The sequence below is a fragment of the Chanodichthys erythropterus genome, chromosome 19 (genome assembly GCF_024489055.1).
Source record: "Chanodichthys erythropterus isolate Z2021 chromosome 19, ASM2448905v1, whole genome shotgun sequence".
NCBI lineage: Eukaryota > Metazoa > Chordata > Actinopteri > Cypriniformes > Xenocyprididae > Chanodichthys > Chanodichthys erythropterus.
Genome location: NC_090239.1, coordinates 3588986 through 3605128, shown reverse-complemented (window position 1 = coordinate 3605128; position 16143 = coordinate 3588986). Strand labels below are relative to the sequence as shown.

General features: G+C 38.2%; 2 protein-coding genes across 9 annotated transcripts in view; one reads left to right on the top strand and one right to left on the bottom strand.

Moving 5' to 3' along the window:
• dock1 (dedicator of cytokinesis 1) overlaps nt 1-16143 on the bottom strand; it is a 273581-nt gene that overhangs the window by 123834 nt on the left and 133604 nt on the right. The gene's annotated exons all lie outside the window — the stretch shown is intronic.
• The window catches only part of LOC137008193 (inhibitory synaptic factor 2A), a 29568-nt gene continuing 14182 nt past the window's right edge, over nt 758-16143 (top strand). The window contains exons 1-2 of the mRNA XM_067370074.1: nt 758-1974; nt 12552-12623. Coding sequence (XP_067226175.1) covers nt 758-1974; nt 12552-12623 — 1289 coding nt within the window. The remainder of the gene's footprint in view (nt 1975-12551; nt 12624-16143) is intronic.

Genomic DNA, 16143 nt, shown 5'->3' with positions numbered 1-16143 from the left:
CCATCCATCCATCCATCCAATGAGAAAAATACAATTAAAAACAGATTTTTAATAATATAAAATATATATATTTTTTAATTTTGTTATTAGTTTATCACAAGAATGTGATATACTAATGGTTTATCTATCAATAAGAAAATAAACAGACACAATGCTCAGAACGGATGATCTCAAAAAGCAGAGCATCAAACACACTCCTATACTTCCCTGTATCATGGCACTAAAAAAAGGCAGTTTGACACACAGGCCTCGGAGGGATGCTGGAAGTGTTTGTCAGGGTGATGATGCTGAATCACAGGGCAGACAGTGTCTCTCTTTCTATTAGTTAGCTGAGGGATGGTGAACTCCAGGGAGGCAGAAAGATGACGCAGTTTCACTCCTATCATTCTCCCTGCGTGTGGTCGCTCCAGGAACACACGAGATTAAGAGATGCAATTAACTGTCAAAGACAAACAAGTCACGGGCTAAGACTACACTCATGAGATTGTTCCATAAATTTCACCGCAAACAAGCCAAGCAGGTTAGTGAGGCAGAGGACGCTAATTCGGTATATGAAGCATTCATACAGTCTGTGGATGAAGGATGTTGCAGCTGTGCCCTTTTGTGGTTACATGACTGATTGTTTTCACATTTGTATCAGATCATTTAAGCACAGATCTAATCTACTATCACAATTACATGCAAGATACAGTTGCTAAAAGCAAGTGCACACATTTTTCAACTAATAATATCTCAATCGTTTGTGCTTGCAGGAACCATGGTGAGCAAGGACGCTGGTAAATGCATGCTCACCAACTCTGAGTCGGACTCAGAGGCAACAGCAGCCTCCATGGCCCTGGAGGTCAAAGGATCGTCAGACGAAAGCCGACATGTGCGCAAGCGTAACAAGGCCCTTCAGGTGCGCTTCAAGGACATCTGCGAGGCACAGAATGAACAGGCCGCTGCGGCCCGCGGAGGGAAGCCGCCCTACAAGGTGGCTTACCGCAAGTACATGACAGTCCCAGCTCGCCGATCGATCCCCAATGTCACCAAAAGCACTGGAGTGCAAACGTCACCGGATCTTAGGAAGCGTTACCAGACTTTTCCATTTGATCGAAAGAAAGGACACACAGTCAAGCATGCCGCTGCGGTGGAGAGCTGTAAGGACCAGGACGATGGGTTTGTAATTGACGTGAAGAGGGCAAAAGCTACCGAGGCGGGCAGGGAGTGCGCGCCCTCTCATAATCTGAGGAAAACAAGAGCATTAATGCACACCAGCAAGTGCGTCGCAACCATAGAGCAACATCCGCAAGCCAGGGACTGTCTGGAGAGAACGGACGGACCATGCTCGGATGCTTTGGTTCTTCCCTGTCCGACAGATAGGACCATAGCAGGAGCAGACCACTCGGAGTATCAGATCTGTAGCGTCAAAAGTAAACACAGTAAGGGCTTCCGGAGAGACTCCGAAACTCTTGATCGCTCAGGCAAGCTGCAGTTGCTGAACTCTGGGGAAAGCGGTGGGAATATTGTCCAGGATTCCTCCTCCAAAGTGACAGGACCCATCGCGTGGAATTCCCTTACGCAGGTGGAGTGCTTGGATAGTCCAACCGAGCGAAGCAAACGCAAGAAAGCACTGCAGCTCAACGGCCTGCAGTCACAGACGCTGCCGCGGGCCAGTTGCACTACGCAGGTCCAGTGCCACGTTGGTACGCTGTCCGCTCGACCGCTGCGGGCCATGGAAGAGGTGGCGGCAGTGACTCCGGTCTCCTCGACTGCCGTTCCCATGCCGGCTCCTCCATGCAGGGGCGGCACGGCAGCGGGAACTCTACAGACGGATAATGAGGCGTGCAAGCAGATAGTGCCTGTCAATCAGGATGGGGATGTTAAAGCGCAGCTCCAGGCCATGGAAAACATGATCAGCTCCAGCCAGGAAACCATCAAAGTGCTGCTGGGTGTCATTCAAGAGCTGGAAAAAGGAGAAGCTCATAGAGAAGGGTAAGATGCGGTACATTAACCGGAGAGCAAATAGTAACTACAGAATTACACCAAGCAGAAATGCATTTCCATACACGTTTCCCCAAACATGTCAATTGCAATGTGTTAAAAATACCAACTTTACGTATCTCGTTTATGTGATATGAATGAGATACAAGAAACAAACACACACACACAAGAAAAAACATTATATGAATTGCATTGTTTGGTTCTCAAACTGACTGTATAGTAGGTTTAATTAGGATGGATAAGTTCATCTTTAGTTGGTTAGCAGGTCTTTAAGGGCAGCAAATTAAATTTTGTGCAAACAAAATTGCACCAAGCAGAACTGAATTTCCACACTGGTTTCCCCAAACATCCAAAATTCATGCCAACCATTGTCAGAAAGTTGACCAAAGGATGGATTACTTTGCTTGTCTATACATTTATGCATGGGATACAAGAAGCTATTTCAACAAAGAAAACATTACATCAGTCCCAAGTATTGTGTGGTTCTCAAACTGACTGCTATAGTAGGTCTAATTAGGATGGATAAGTGCATCTTTGGTTGGTTAGAAAGACTTTAAGGACAGCACTCTTTTTCATATAGACTTTTATCACCTTGGACTCAACCTGGAAAATTTGCTGGAGGCCTTCTAAATACTATATAGTATTAACGATGCCAAAAGACTTCTACTTTCAAGAGCACCTATTTAATCGAACAACTGAATCTGATCCAAATCGGGGCAGAGACATTAAGCAATGACAGATCTTTTTAAGAGAGAAGAGAAAGTTGATCAAATGTAGAAGTATCTCACAAAGTAGAGAAGATTTCACTGTATGTTTGGGTGGAAAAGGGGGTAATTTTGTAGCCACTAACTAGTAAGCAGGATTATTTACATGCAGAACAACTGAATATTTACAGTCAGAGCCAATCAATGACAAGCAGGATATCATGCAAATCACCCTAAATTATCACTTTAAAATATTCCAGCTAGGCATAACATACTGATTTTAACATTTACACAAAGAACTGTAGAACATTAAGTGAGGTGAGTTTGCATGTAGTTTAGAGAAATACTATGATACTAAATCTAATGTTTAAGACTGGTTAGGTTAAGTGAGCAAAAATTTGAGTTTGCACAGGAAGCATACTCAATCTCCAACATATTCACACACATATTTCCCTAAAGATGCTTCCGGATGCAGGCACTGGAACCCTGCCAGGATAGTGATTAAAAACGGCATTGATTACCTGCAAGACTACATGTCTGCTTTATATACTTGAAGCACAATTAAGGTCACAGCAAGAGGGTTTCATAAACAACTGATCCAGAGGATGACATCATCATCATCATGAGGATGATTAGAGAGTCGCTCAATCACAAACTGAGAATCAAAACAGCATATTTTGCATAATATAAATGCATTATCTGATGCATTAATAATTTAAGTGATAATTTATAAAGCCTCAGTGTATAAGCACTTATATAAATGTCTAATGGTATGCTTCACAAAAACTAATTTTCGGTTTTACAGAGGAAATCATCTAACATAACCTTTCTTATGGATTACGCTTTTGCAGATATTACACTTAAAGTAATATTCTAATGTATTCTCAAGGCAGAGTTTTCAATTCCCCAGCTCAGGTCTGAGAATGAGGTGGATTTTCCTGGATCCACTGCAGAAAGAGTTAATGCTTATGTGGATACGCAACATTAGTCTCATTCCACACACTCAGAAATGTCATTCACATGACAAAAGACAGTGTGACTGGAGGGCGTAGGTGAATGTATTCATAATTACATCTGTTACATTACTGCTGGCATGATGTAGTACTATCTTTTCAATGTGTTCAGAAGCATGCTGCAGACAAACACATATGCAAAGAGGCGTTTGACTCAAAAAGATGCTACAGGATCAAAGTGAATGCTAGCGGTAAAGTAGCTTAACTGTATGAATCAGTAAAAGCGTGGTAGACATTACTTAATGATCAAAACAAACATTAAGTGAAATGTGGAAAATAAAAAACTACTATAAAACATGCAATAAATTAAACAATGTTTTTACGCCATGTTTTAATAACCGTAAGTTTGTGATGACAGCACATAACGTTCTACTCTTCCTTGGACTGGGAATTATGTATTTTTATGGCAACACTAGTAATGCCTAAATTAATCGGCAGTGGTCACATGGCTCAAGTGAATTACGGTAATTAAAAAATGCTGTGAGTGAGTTTTTGGGATTGCCAACAGCATTTACTTAAAGGTGTTATAGAGGATGTTTTCGACGACTGAGAAACCAAAGACTGTTAGTGAGTTTATTTTTAAATGAGCGCATGCATATGAACAACACCCCTCCTTCACAGCTCATTTCGAGGGAACGCCTCCCAAAACTCATGCACAAGTATTGGAACACGAGTGTTTACCACCGGCTTTCGCTGTGTCGTGTTAGTGGATTCATTATGTCGGACTCACCACAGGTAACTCATAATCTGCAGTTGTTACACCTGACAAAAACGTTGCATGCAGTGCCTGTGGAAAGTTACTGGAGCACGCAGCCGCACACGTCTCTCACAAGGAACATAATGGCAGTGATTGACAAGCCAGAGGGCCAATCGTTTATGTGATCATCGCATAAACGATTGGCCCTCTGGCTTGATTGGCTGATGTTTTTAAGGCCCTACCTCGTACACAGATGATGTATATTGATAATATTCCTTTCAGTGCACCTAATAAATAGTCTTTTATCAGTTAGTAAAGACAGTTTCAAGTAATATTGCAAAAATGTATAAAACAAAACATCCTCTGCAACACCGTTAAAGCAACTTAGAGTATCGTCTCAAGTTCTGTCTGTATGAACGTGCAACGGAAGTCCGTATTCTCTCACCAGTAATCATATCGACAGTGACTGAAGTAGTATCAAAGATTGTGACGTCCATAAAACTGACAAGTCTTATCACCTCTGTGTCCAATCGAGCTGCAAGTTTATCAGTCAAATCTTCATTAATCGACAGCAGCTTTTATATCTGGGTAGAGAGCGGAGCACACAAAAGTTGTGCGTAGAACACCAAACTGACGGGAACAGCTACGGCGGAGAACAGTGACTGGATTAAAACCTTTCGATGACACCAAAAGCAAAACCACACAAAAAACCCACAACACACAGTCTACATGGATTTATGCATTGCTGAGCGACTCTCTCACACTGTATGATGTGACAGACAAAGTTGTCCAGGTCAGTTCACACAGCGTAGGTTTTTTCCGATATTGTGATTGTGAGTACTGAAAATTTATGGGTGTGGGTTTGGTTATCAGAATGAGGTGTCACTTCCGAGCGAGTGAGTGAGTGAGTGAGTGACTGTCTATCATCATAAACAGTCCTTGCTGAAATGTGAGGTACATAAGAATAATTGCTATTTTCTGAGATAAAAAAAAAAGTCTAAAAATGGCTCATCCATACTGGAAATTAGTTTGGATTATAACAAATGTGTCACCTAAAGCTTTGAAAATAATTAGTTCTGACAGTAACTGTTTCTGTGTGCATCTATTTAAATGGTAATCAATGCAATCTGCACAAATATGGAGCCCAATAATAGAGAGTGTTTTGTGGGAGAATCCAACTTGTGTCCCAAAGGTCTTCTCTCTCTCTGTATATAACATAATTGACTTCCTTTTTACATTCCAACACATTGCCTTGCTCCGGAGGGTTTGGTCTGATCACCACTGGCAGCCAGTGCCTTGTGACAAACATTATTCTGCCTTTCTCCTGCCCTCCTCTCCAACCTCGGGCTTTCAGCAACAGCTCTATACATCACTGTCCCCATTAGGCACAGAAACTAGCCTCAGATAAACCCCACGCATCAGGAAACAGCACTTCACATGCTCTCATTAGGGGCAAAATGGCCATTGGTGTCCCGATCTTTTTCACGATGAGCCCCGCAGTTTGACCTTTTAAGGAGGCAGGTGCAGAACGCAGGGGTGGCAGGCACTGACATGCAGACAGATCGCAGTTAATGGCCAAGTGGGCCGCTCTCTGACAGCGGGAGAGGAGCTACTGCTTAAAATCAGGCAGTCTGAGACCAAAACTGAGACAGACTCTCTCTGAGTCACAGAGGACCAGGGTGTTTCACTGCACAGTCCATCTGAGGTCACAATTCATTTTCTGAACTATCAAACAACATCAACTGAGTCTGACTGGAGAAAAAAAAAAGTATCGGGATACCAATTCAAACTCCAGTACTGTTCACCATTGACATGAAAACACGCTGGTCTAATCTCTAGTAAAACAAGTCACATATAAATCACTCAATACTGATTTACATTTCTTTACTGATAGTGTCAAGTGCCTGATAACCGATACGCAGAAGCAGTTTTTATTTTTGTTCCATTTTTGCTTTTTGACAATAATAGTTTTTTTATTTTATCACTAACCTCTGAAGGTGAACATCCTGCTGTATGAGACCAGTACTGTGCTAAATAGTAATAAAGTCAAATTATTTATGTAAGGAACATTTAAATAAAAAAATGCAAGTAAAAAAAAAAAAAAAAGATCAAACTAAAGTGTAAAAAAGCCATAGGTGCGAGGAAATTAATACTGGAAAAATATGGAAATGGTTAAATTTTTTGTTCATGGCAATGGTAGTTATAATAATAGTTAATTTTATAAGAAATTCAACTATACATTATATTAAATCATACATAAAAAAAATGAATTGAATTATATAACTCAATGGATTAACCAAAAATAATGCATTACCAAAGTCTGTAAAATTAAATTAAATAAATCAAATATATAATATGTGGTAAATGCATGAATTAACTACTTTCAATCATAACATACATTCTAAGAATATTTAATTAAAATAAAGCATACTAAATGAGTAAAAAAAAAAAAATTGAAACAAAAACAAACAAACAGAATATTCTGGGTTAAACACAACAAAAGCATGAGTTAAAGGGATGAATTAAAATTTTGTCATTACTTAGTTGTTATCCCTTTAAAGAGCGGTTTAACTACCAAATCTTACCACATTATAAACCCGGACTCATACCAGAGCACAAAAGCAAAAACACTGACATTTAGCTCTTACAATGAAAGTCGTCAACGTTTTATACTCAACACATTTTTTGCTTGTTTTAACAAACTGAGTTACTGAGAATTTAAAATACTGTTCTGTACTAATTGACAGGATGCCAGAGATGCTGTCAATACAGCTTAGCTTGTATTCAAGCCGAATATTACGGTAATGAGAGAGACAGACAGAGAACAGGTGAAGAAACAGATCGACATGATGAGAGAGATAGACAGATATGACAGCATGCCTCATCAGAGCTATTGATTACTCCGTCGGCCTCCTGTCAGTCTGACATTGGCCCTCCATCGCAGAGCAAGTCAGATAGGTCGATGGGTCGCCTTCTTCCTGCTAGCAAAGCAATTGTTACGGCGGCAGGCGGTAATTACTAATGCCAGCCAACAATGGAAGTGCAGCTTCTCGAATTTTCTTCACACAGATGGAGCCGGACAGACGGAATGTAACCGCCACCGGCAGTGAGAACATGTTGAGGAAAGATATTTCTGCTATTTATTTTATCGTTAGAAATATTCAGCTTAGCAGCTGTAGCATAATTCTGCTGGAGGGAGTAACAGGGCAACTCAAAGCTAACACAAACGCATACAAGAGACTAAGAATCAGATGTAAACACTGTTCACTGAGAGGAAAGCAAACAAGACTCAATTCAGGTACCAGGAAAAAGATTACTAATATACCTCTAAAATGGCAAGCATTACACATAGTGCTTCAAAGAGTTGTATTTACAATGAAATATGGTGAATAAGATATTTATTCTCCAGTCATAAGAACAACCATGTAACCATTTAATGAATAAACTTTATAATTATCAAGTTAAAAGCACAGTATGTAATTTTCCACCACTAGAGGTACTTATTCAAAACAAAGGCGCAGCTTGATTTTGTGAAATCTGTTGTCTTCACATCTACAGCTGGTGGAAAAGAATCGAACGCGACTCGGGAAGAAATCATATTCATGGATGAGCTAAAGTATTCAAGATTTATTGACATTACTGTAGTATGAAGCAGGGTGTTGGAGCTGAACGAGGCCGCTGGAGTGATTGCTAATTAGGGCTGTAGAATTAATCGGACGATTAGAAAAAAAAATTTGAAATCGCACTTAAACGATTTGGCTTAGTGCGATTATGAAATCGCAAAGCAGCGATTATTTTTTTTATGCACGGCTTATCAATGAACCATGGCTCCAAATGCTAATCCATCTGAAAGCACAGAGTTTGAATCGCTTATAATGTGTTTGAAAAAACAACACGTGTCAAAACATCTTTCCAGACATGAGAAACATTTATTAACATCTTGTCCAACAAAAGATAACATTTAAAACATGTTTTTACTCCAAACTCACTTCATAATGACAGTTGAGCATCCTTCTGTGAGATGATGTGGCTTCTTACACAGAATAAGGCATTCGTGTGTTCATTATCAAAACGTTTGAGTCATGTTTAATCAATCAAAATGTTTCAATCTTCTGTTTATTCATCTACAGCAATAGTGTAGGATTTCCTGGAATGACGTGTATTCAACTTCGGCAACAGGGCATATTTGCAGTTTCTGCAGAAGAGCGCCCTCTGGCTTTCAGATAAAGAAACATTTACTACTGATCACAGAGCCGTACAGCTCTGACAAGCTGCGCATAAAATAATCACAGCTTTTGCCAAATCGCGTGCAATAAAATTGCGATAAATCGTGCAGCGTTATTGCTAATGAGAGACGAGCGCGACACACGGCTCGAGAGCAGCGGAGCTTTTATTATGCCACAGACGAGTGCTTCTGCTTCTTCCGGTCATGAGTATGTGGGGTAATGCAGCACTGTTAATCATATTAGACATTTGAGTGTGTTGAAAGTTGTTATAATGCTGCTCTGCGTTCGCTCAGCGGCTGCTATGAGACACTTGTTGCACACAGCAGTAAGCTAGATCGATATTAGGCATGGTAAAACATGGTATTCGTGGTAAATCAAGAAAACAAGACTAAGACTAACAGTGTTGAGCTATATAACATGATTAGTTCTCTGTCGGTGAATGTATCCAAACAGTTGCTCACCTCTATAATAAACACAAAATATATTAAAGCTTCTTTGGTGTTTCTATGGTTTACACAAAATGAAACCGGAAACCGATGGTAACACAGGTGTGATATCACTGATAGGCGACACAAGGACATGGTCCTTGTCCTGGTTAAAATTGCTTATTTCTCTGGATTTAAACATTCTTGGAAACATTTGGGATAATGTGAATACACAAGCCAACAAAATATAAATCATTGTTCTAGTGGTTTTTGAATATTTTAATCCAAAAATCGTACATATTGTGCCTTTAAAGGGGTGGTTCAATGCGATTTCACTTTATTTATTTTTTTACTTTAGTTAGTGTGTAAGCTTGAGCATAAACAGTATCTGCAAAGTTACAGCGCTGAAAGTTCAATGCAAACAGAGATATTGTCTTTTAAAGTTATGGCAGTTTATTGCCTACAAAAACGACCGGTTTGTACTACAACGGGTTGGTGACATCATAAACCCTGCAAAACGCCCCTGGGAACACGCAACAAAGTGGGCGAGGCCATGTGGCGCAGCATAATGGAAGAGGAAGAGTTGTGTACACCGGACGTGAGCAGTGTGACGTGACGCGTCAAAAGAAATATATATATAATCTGTGATATTTTCTACACTGGATGCGCTGCTGAAGACAGCTTCCAGAATCTACATGAGTTTAATGCTGGATGGCTATTACTGAATGCACAAAGGCTATTACTGAAAAAAAGCAGTTCCCACTTTAAAAGCAGAAGCTGCTGTTTACTGGCTTCAAACTGTAAGTACGTTTTATTGTTTGTAAATGTCTTTTAAACATAGTTCTGTTGCTATTTTTGGTTGAATCAAGGACATATACAAAGAGCAACTCGTTTTTGCTTCCTTAGCCAGTTAGCTAAATTCTAGTGCATACTTCAACAAACACCAACAAACTTCTATGTTCATAGACAAACAGTTGTTCATGCTATAAATTAAACGCTACCTTTACAAAAATGCTACTACTCAGTAATGTATTCGGCTACAGTAAAGCTTTAATAAAACTGTATATTGAAAGCTAACAAACAGCAGTGACAGCATCTAAACACTGACACAAAAAAAAAAAAAAATGAAATACGATTCATAAACGTCCTTTAAAAGCCATGATCCTCTTCATCTGGGTCTAATTTGGGCTCAGTTTGATACAGCAATATAGACGCCATTATTTACATTTTCACTGAAGCAACAGATGGTAAGGGGTGCAGCGTTTCCTGACGCTTCAGCGAATCACGATACACTGGGCCAGCTACCAACCTGCTAACCAATCGGAGCACATTGCGTAATTTGGAGGGAGTGGCTTCATAGAACCAGGAAGTCAAACGAGCCGTTCATTTGACAGTGGAAACAGAGGTGTAGAATAAAGGTAAAATATACGAAAACATATATTAGACATATAACAGACATATATATAACATATAACAGACATGTTAAACTGTGCCCCAAGAATCAAGCATAGACAAAAAACAATGAACCACCCTTTTAAGAGACTGACATCACTGACCTTGATTCTAACTAGTAGTTTAGAAAGTGAACGAGATGTTACTGATCTGACTGATTAACTCAATCCTACGATAATTTAAGGAAATTTATACTTCAATTAAATTGGTCAAAGGTGACAGTGAAGACTTTAACGTTACAAAAGATTTTTATTTCAAATAAATGCTGTTCTTTTGAATAATCCTGCACAAAAACATATTTTTGGTTTCCACAAAAATATGAAGCAGCACAACTGTTTTCAACACTGATGATAATCAGAAATGTTTCTTGAGCAGCAAATCAGCATTAGAATGATTTCTGAAGGATCATGTGACACTGAAGACTTTTGAATGGTACACTATATCTTCCTTCATCCTTAGGTAATAAATTCAAGAAACTTTTAAGATGCTCAATAGCCAGATATGCTTTCTTATCTCATAATGCTGCAAACTCTCATGCGGAATTATTTTAGCGTGGCGTTGAATATTGATCAGCGGTGATGCAGGAATCACTGGTCAGTGAGCTTGAGCTGAACTCAGGCTCAGTCACAGGAAACTGTGCAATCCTCCAGTGAGTGACAGTAAAGTGACTATAATGAGATGCATTCTAGTATTATGTATAATTTATTCAGCATTTGAATAACAGTTTTGTTTTTCATGCTGTTAAGAGTGCCGACGTGAAGCTGATTGCTGATGTACAAAACAGCAATGAAGTAATTCAGGAACACAGCTCTCCGCTTCAACAAGCATTACACACACATCTAGGCTGATTATAATTTGCTTTGGATCAAATATTTACATACAAAGTTCTACAGTTAAAAAAAAAAAAGTGTAATAAAAGCGAAACTCAAAAACTAGAGAACAACATCTGAAAAGATCTGGCAAATGAAGAAACTTTGCTCTAGATCTGAGTGCAGTCTGTTTTAGGTGAGGATGATCGCATCAAGCAAATCTCCTGAAGCAAATTATATCATCCCCCTCTATAGTCCAACCCAGAGGATTTTTGGAAGGAATCAAGCCAAGGGTACAGTCTATATGGTCATTTCTGCCTACTGAAAGCGCCCATGAACTCTACTGTCAGATCATATTTCATGTTCCTCTGCTGGCCAAAGGCTAGTGTGAACATACAAACTACATGTACGATGGACATATCTGCATTTTTCTCTTGTTGGGCAAGGTCAGACCTTGTTCCTGAGGACTCTGTATGGGGTTAAAGGTCAAAATGAGAGACATATTTTAAGTTCAGGCCTGAAATGAATGCTATTAATAGGCAGCAAAGTAGTGAGTATATTGTGGTGAGCTCAGTGTCACTGAATATAATTTCATATATCATATCTTAGACCATATATTATATCTCATACCATATATTATATCATGTCTCATGTATCATATATTATACTATATATTATATGTCATAACATATCATATCTCATCATATATCAATTATATCTCAAAAAAAAAAATAATAATAATAGTACTTTAAAATAGTCTATACAAATATTCAGAAAGTGGAGTATCACATAACTATAGCTTGCATCATTTATTGGAATTAACTGTAAAATCCAGTCTCTTGTGAAGTTTACTGTCAGTCAGGATGCTACCTTAAACGACAGCTGCCTATGTAGATAGTAAAATCACAGCAGCTCACTAGAGTCTGAAACAGAGCTTTATGGCAAACGTATCAGCACATTTTAGCTCCTGTTCATTGACATTTCTGCAGCGTTGCTGTACAAAAATTTCAAGGCCGTTTTGTTCTCTCATTTCTGATTACACTCACAAACACAGTCGGCGTCCTGCATGTCCTCTGCAGAATGCCGGGTGTGAAGAATGCTAACATATCTTTCCCACTGCGTGTATTGACCGTGAGCTGATAATGAGGAACGACAGAGTGAACGAGGCAGTCGGCGAACGGGTAGGCGGAGCGGCCAAACAGCCTGTGTAATGACCCGTCCTCTCTCTTTATCTCCTCACAGGCTCTCCTATCGGACCGGACAGGACACGGCCAACTGCGACACGTGTCGGAACAGCGCATGCATTATTTACAGGTTGGTTGCTGTATTTTGTTTAAAGCAAGAGCAAGTGAGATACAACAGCACACTGCACTAATAAAGATCAACTTCAGCCTAATCAGAGATTGTGTGAGCAATGAATATGATAAAGGAGAGGAAATACTCTCACTGACAGGAATTAGTGGGACACCCTCATTACAGAGCCCAGGACAACATTCTCTGGATGCTGAATCAGTTATTTAAAGAAATAGCTGATTCAAATATTAAAAGTTAGTCTTTTACTCAAGCTCAAGTCCGACCACATCTGGATGATGTTATTTTCTGTGGAATCTTTATGCAGCTCTTTTGCATCACAATAACCTTTAAGGACAAGGACACATCCTTAAAGTACCATTAAAGTGTCCATATGACTTGTGCACTAAACTAAGTCTTCAAAAAAAGAAATATGCTAATCATGATTCACTAATTGCCTTCCCCTCCGCTTTAGCTAGAGGCTAGAACAACAACAACAACAAAAATGTGTTCGTTTATTGCACATGTATTGCACAATATATATATATATATATATATATATATATATATATATATATATATATATATATATATATATATATATATATATATATATATATATATATATATATATATATATATATATATATATATATATATACACACACTTGAGAAGCAGCGCTGCATAAGGTGTTATGATTTCATTTCAGTTATTTTAATTTCAGGCAGTTCCTTTGACCTCATGATTCTCATTTGCTCTGACATGCACTGTGAGCTGTAAGGTCTTATATAGACAGGTGTGTGGCTTTCCTAATCAAGTCCAATCAGTATAATCAAACACAGCTGGACTCAAATGAAGGTGTAGAACCATCTCAAGGATGATCAGAAGAAATGGACAGCACCTGAGTTAAATATATGCGTCACAGCAAAGGGTCTGAATACTTAGGACCATGTGATATTTCAGTTTTTTTTTTTTATATAAATCTGAAAAAATGTCAACAATTCTGTGTTTTTATGTCAATATGGGGTGTACATTAATGAGGAAAAAAATGAACATAAATGATTTTAGCAAATGGATGCAATCTAACAAAGAGTGAAACATTTAAGGGGGTCTGAATACTTTCCATACTCACTGTGTGTGTATTATACACACACACACACACACACATATAATATATCCCATATATATATACACACACACACGTACAGTCAGGCCAAAATTTATTTAGACACCTTGAACATTTCATTCATTAATACAGTTTATTCACTATACCTTCACTTCACACCTTAACTTCTAAATTTTTTAGCAATTTTACTGGTAGTCCACTGTAGGAAGAAGTTTTGGGGATAATATGCCAAAGTTTACTTTATTTTGCTATCCTCACTGAACCTTAAGTGTCTTGCTCCCACTATATGTAAATATATATCAAAAATATATAAAAAAAGTCTGAATAATTTTGGTTTGACTGTATATTCTTTTTTTTTTTTTTTTTTTTTTTTTTTTGTAGCCTTTTGCTTAATAGTATTTTAAAAAAAAAACACTACATACAGGTTTGGAACAGCGTGAGTAAATAATTACTTTCATTACAGTTTACTTCAGCTGCTACGGCGGCTGAGAATCTGTGTCTGTACTGCAGTTCTTAAACTAAAGGTATAGGTGTAGTTCTTATTCAATAGACGGGACAAACACAAACAATATGTAGTGAGTGCAAACCTATCATTTCAAAGCAGTAGAGTGAACTTAAGTGAGACGCACCCATTTTGCAAAAGGAGCCGGAGCAGAAAAGTGCATCTGAGTGTGTAAAGGTCAGACTGTTAAGCGCTTCTCAGAGTGTTTTTGTCTCCAGTGGGCGGATGGCCATCTTAAAGTGCAATGAGAGCTGAAGTGCGTGCATCAGGGATTCTGGGTAATTGACAGGTAGTAATCGCCAAGAGAGCTTGTTGTACAGAATGCAAGATTCCTTACAGAAAGTGTTTCACAAGCACATGAGTCATACCAACGACTTATATAGCCTGTTGTGCTTTTTTGGAAGAACTGGCCATTTAACATGCATGCAATCCTGAAAAAAGAGAAATATACTGCCCGATTCATTCTGATGTGGAGCATAAATGGAAGAAAATCAACCTGAGAAGCATCTCAGAGGACAGCTAAGCGGTGCTGTAGATAGAAAGCGTCAAAGTGACATCCGCGCTCCTGTGAGAAGATGAGGCTCCCAGCAGAAGACGAGCGACAGACACACAATCAAATTTAGCAGCTCTCTTTGAAGCGAAAGGAAGGATTAAACGCAATCTAATTACACGCGGCCCAGTGAAAACACTCGACAGGAGAGAGAACCAATCTCTCAGGATGAGCTGAGCAGCATAAGAAAGTCCTGAAGCAACATGCTCGATGGATCATTTTATTAGTTATCCAACCAATTCATGTCAGTGAAATGATCAAGTTGGTCAGTTCATACCAGTTTTGTGATTTATTAGTTAGTCATTTACTTTAGTCAATATATATTTTATTATATATGACTATATAATAAAATACAGCATTATATTATATGTGTCCCTGGACCACAAAACCAGTCTTAAGGGTCATTTTTTTATTTTATTTTTTAAATCAAAGCTGAATAAATGCGCTTTCCATTGATGTTTGGTTTGTTATAGGATAGGACAATATTTGGCCGAGATACAAGTATTTGAAAATAGTTGATGGTGCAAAAAAATAAAAATAAATCAAAATATTGAGAAAAACACATTTAAAGTTGGCCAAATAGCAATGCATATACACACAAAATGGACCAGGGTCACATATGAGGATTTTTTTATGCAAGGCAAAATTATAAATTTATCAATATATACAGAGTAATTAGTTTTATTTTAATGTAACAATTACAATAAATTATATGAATAGACTGTAAATAAATATAATATTTATACATTATTAAAATATAATTAAATACTTCATTATATAAATGTATAAACAAATATTTATAAAGTAATTGGTTTTATTGTAGGTAATAATTACAACAGATTATAAAAAAAATACTATAAATATAATATTATATTAATAAATATCTTGTGTGTTGTGTGCACGTTTAAAAATATTGCTTGGCGTAGGCCTACTCTTTACACAGATGACACGCAGAATGGCCTCACATCCACATAAAGCATGCTAATGGAGTTCAGTCTGAAGAAGCTAAAGACTTCTACTTAGCATAATATGGTAGGGAGGAGAAATCTCATGACACAAACCGCAGGAGCTCAGATCATTGGTCTTCAGTGTCAGCAGCGGCTCTGAATGAATTTGTGTTTGTCGTTCAGCATCAGGCTGTGTTCCGAAACTCAAGCTGCCTACTCAGAGATTTAAAGGAACATAAGTGTGCATGCAACATAAATGTAGTTCTAAATCGTATTCTAAACATAAATTATTCACTTGTTTTGGACAAATTCTAGCCACTGGCACAAGGCAGTGTTGTTTGTGTTAACTTTGTGTTAAAACAGTTTTCAGTAAATAAAATAATACACTCTAAAAAATGCTGGGTTAAAAACAACCCAA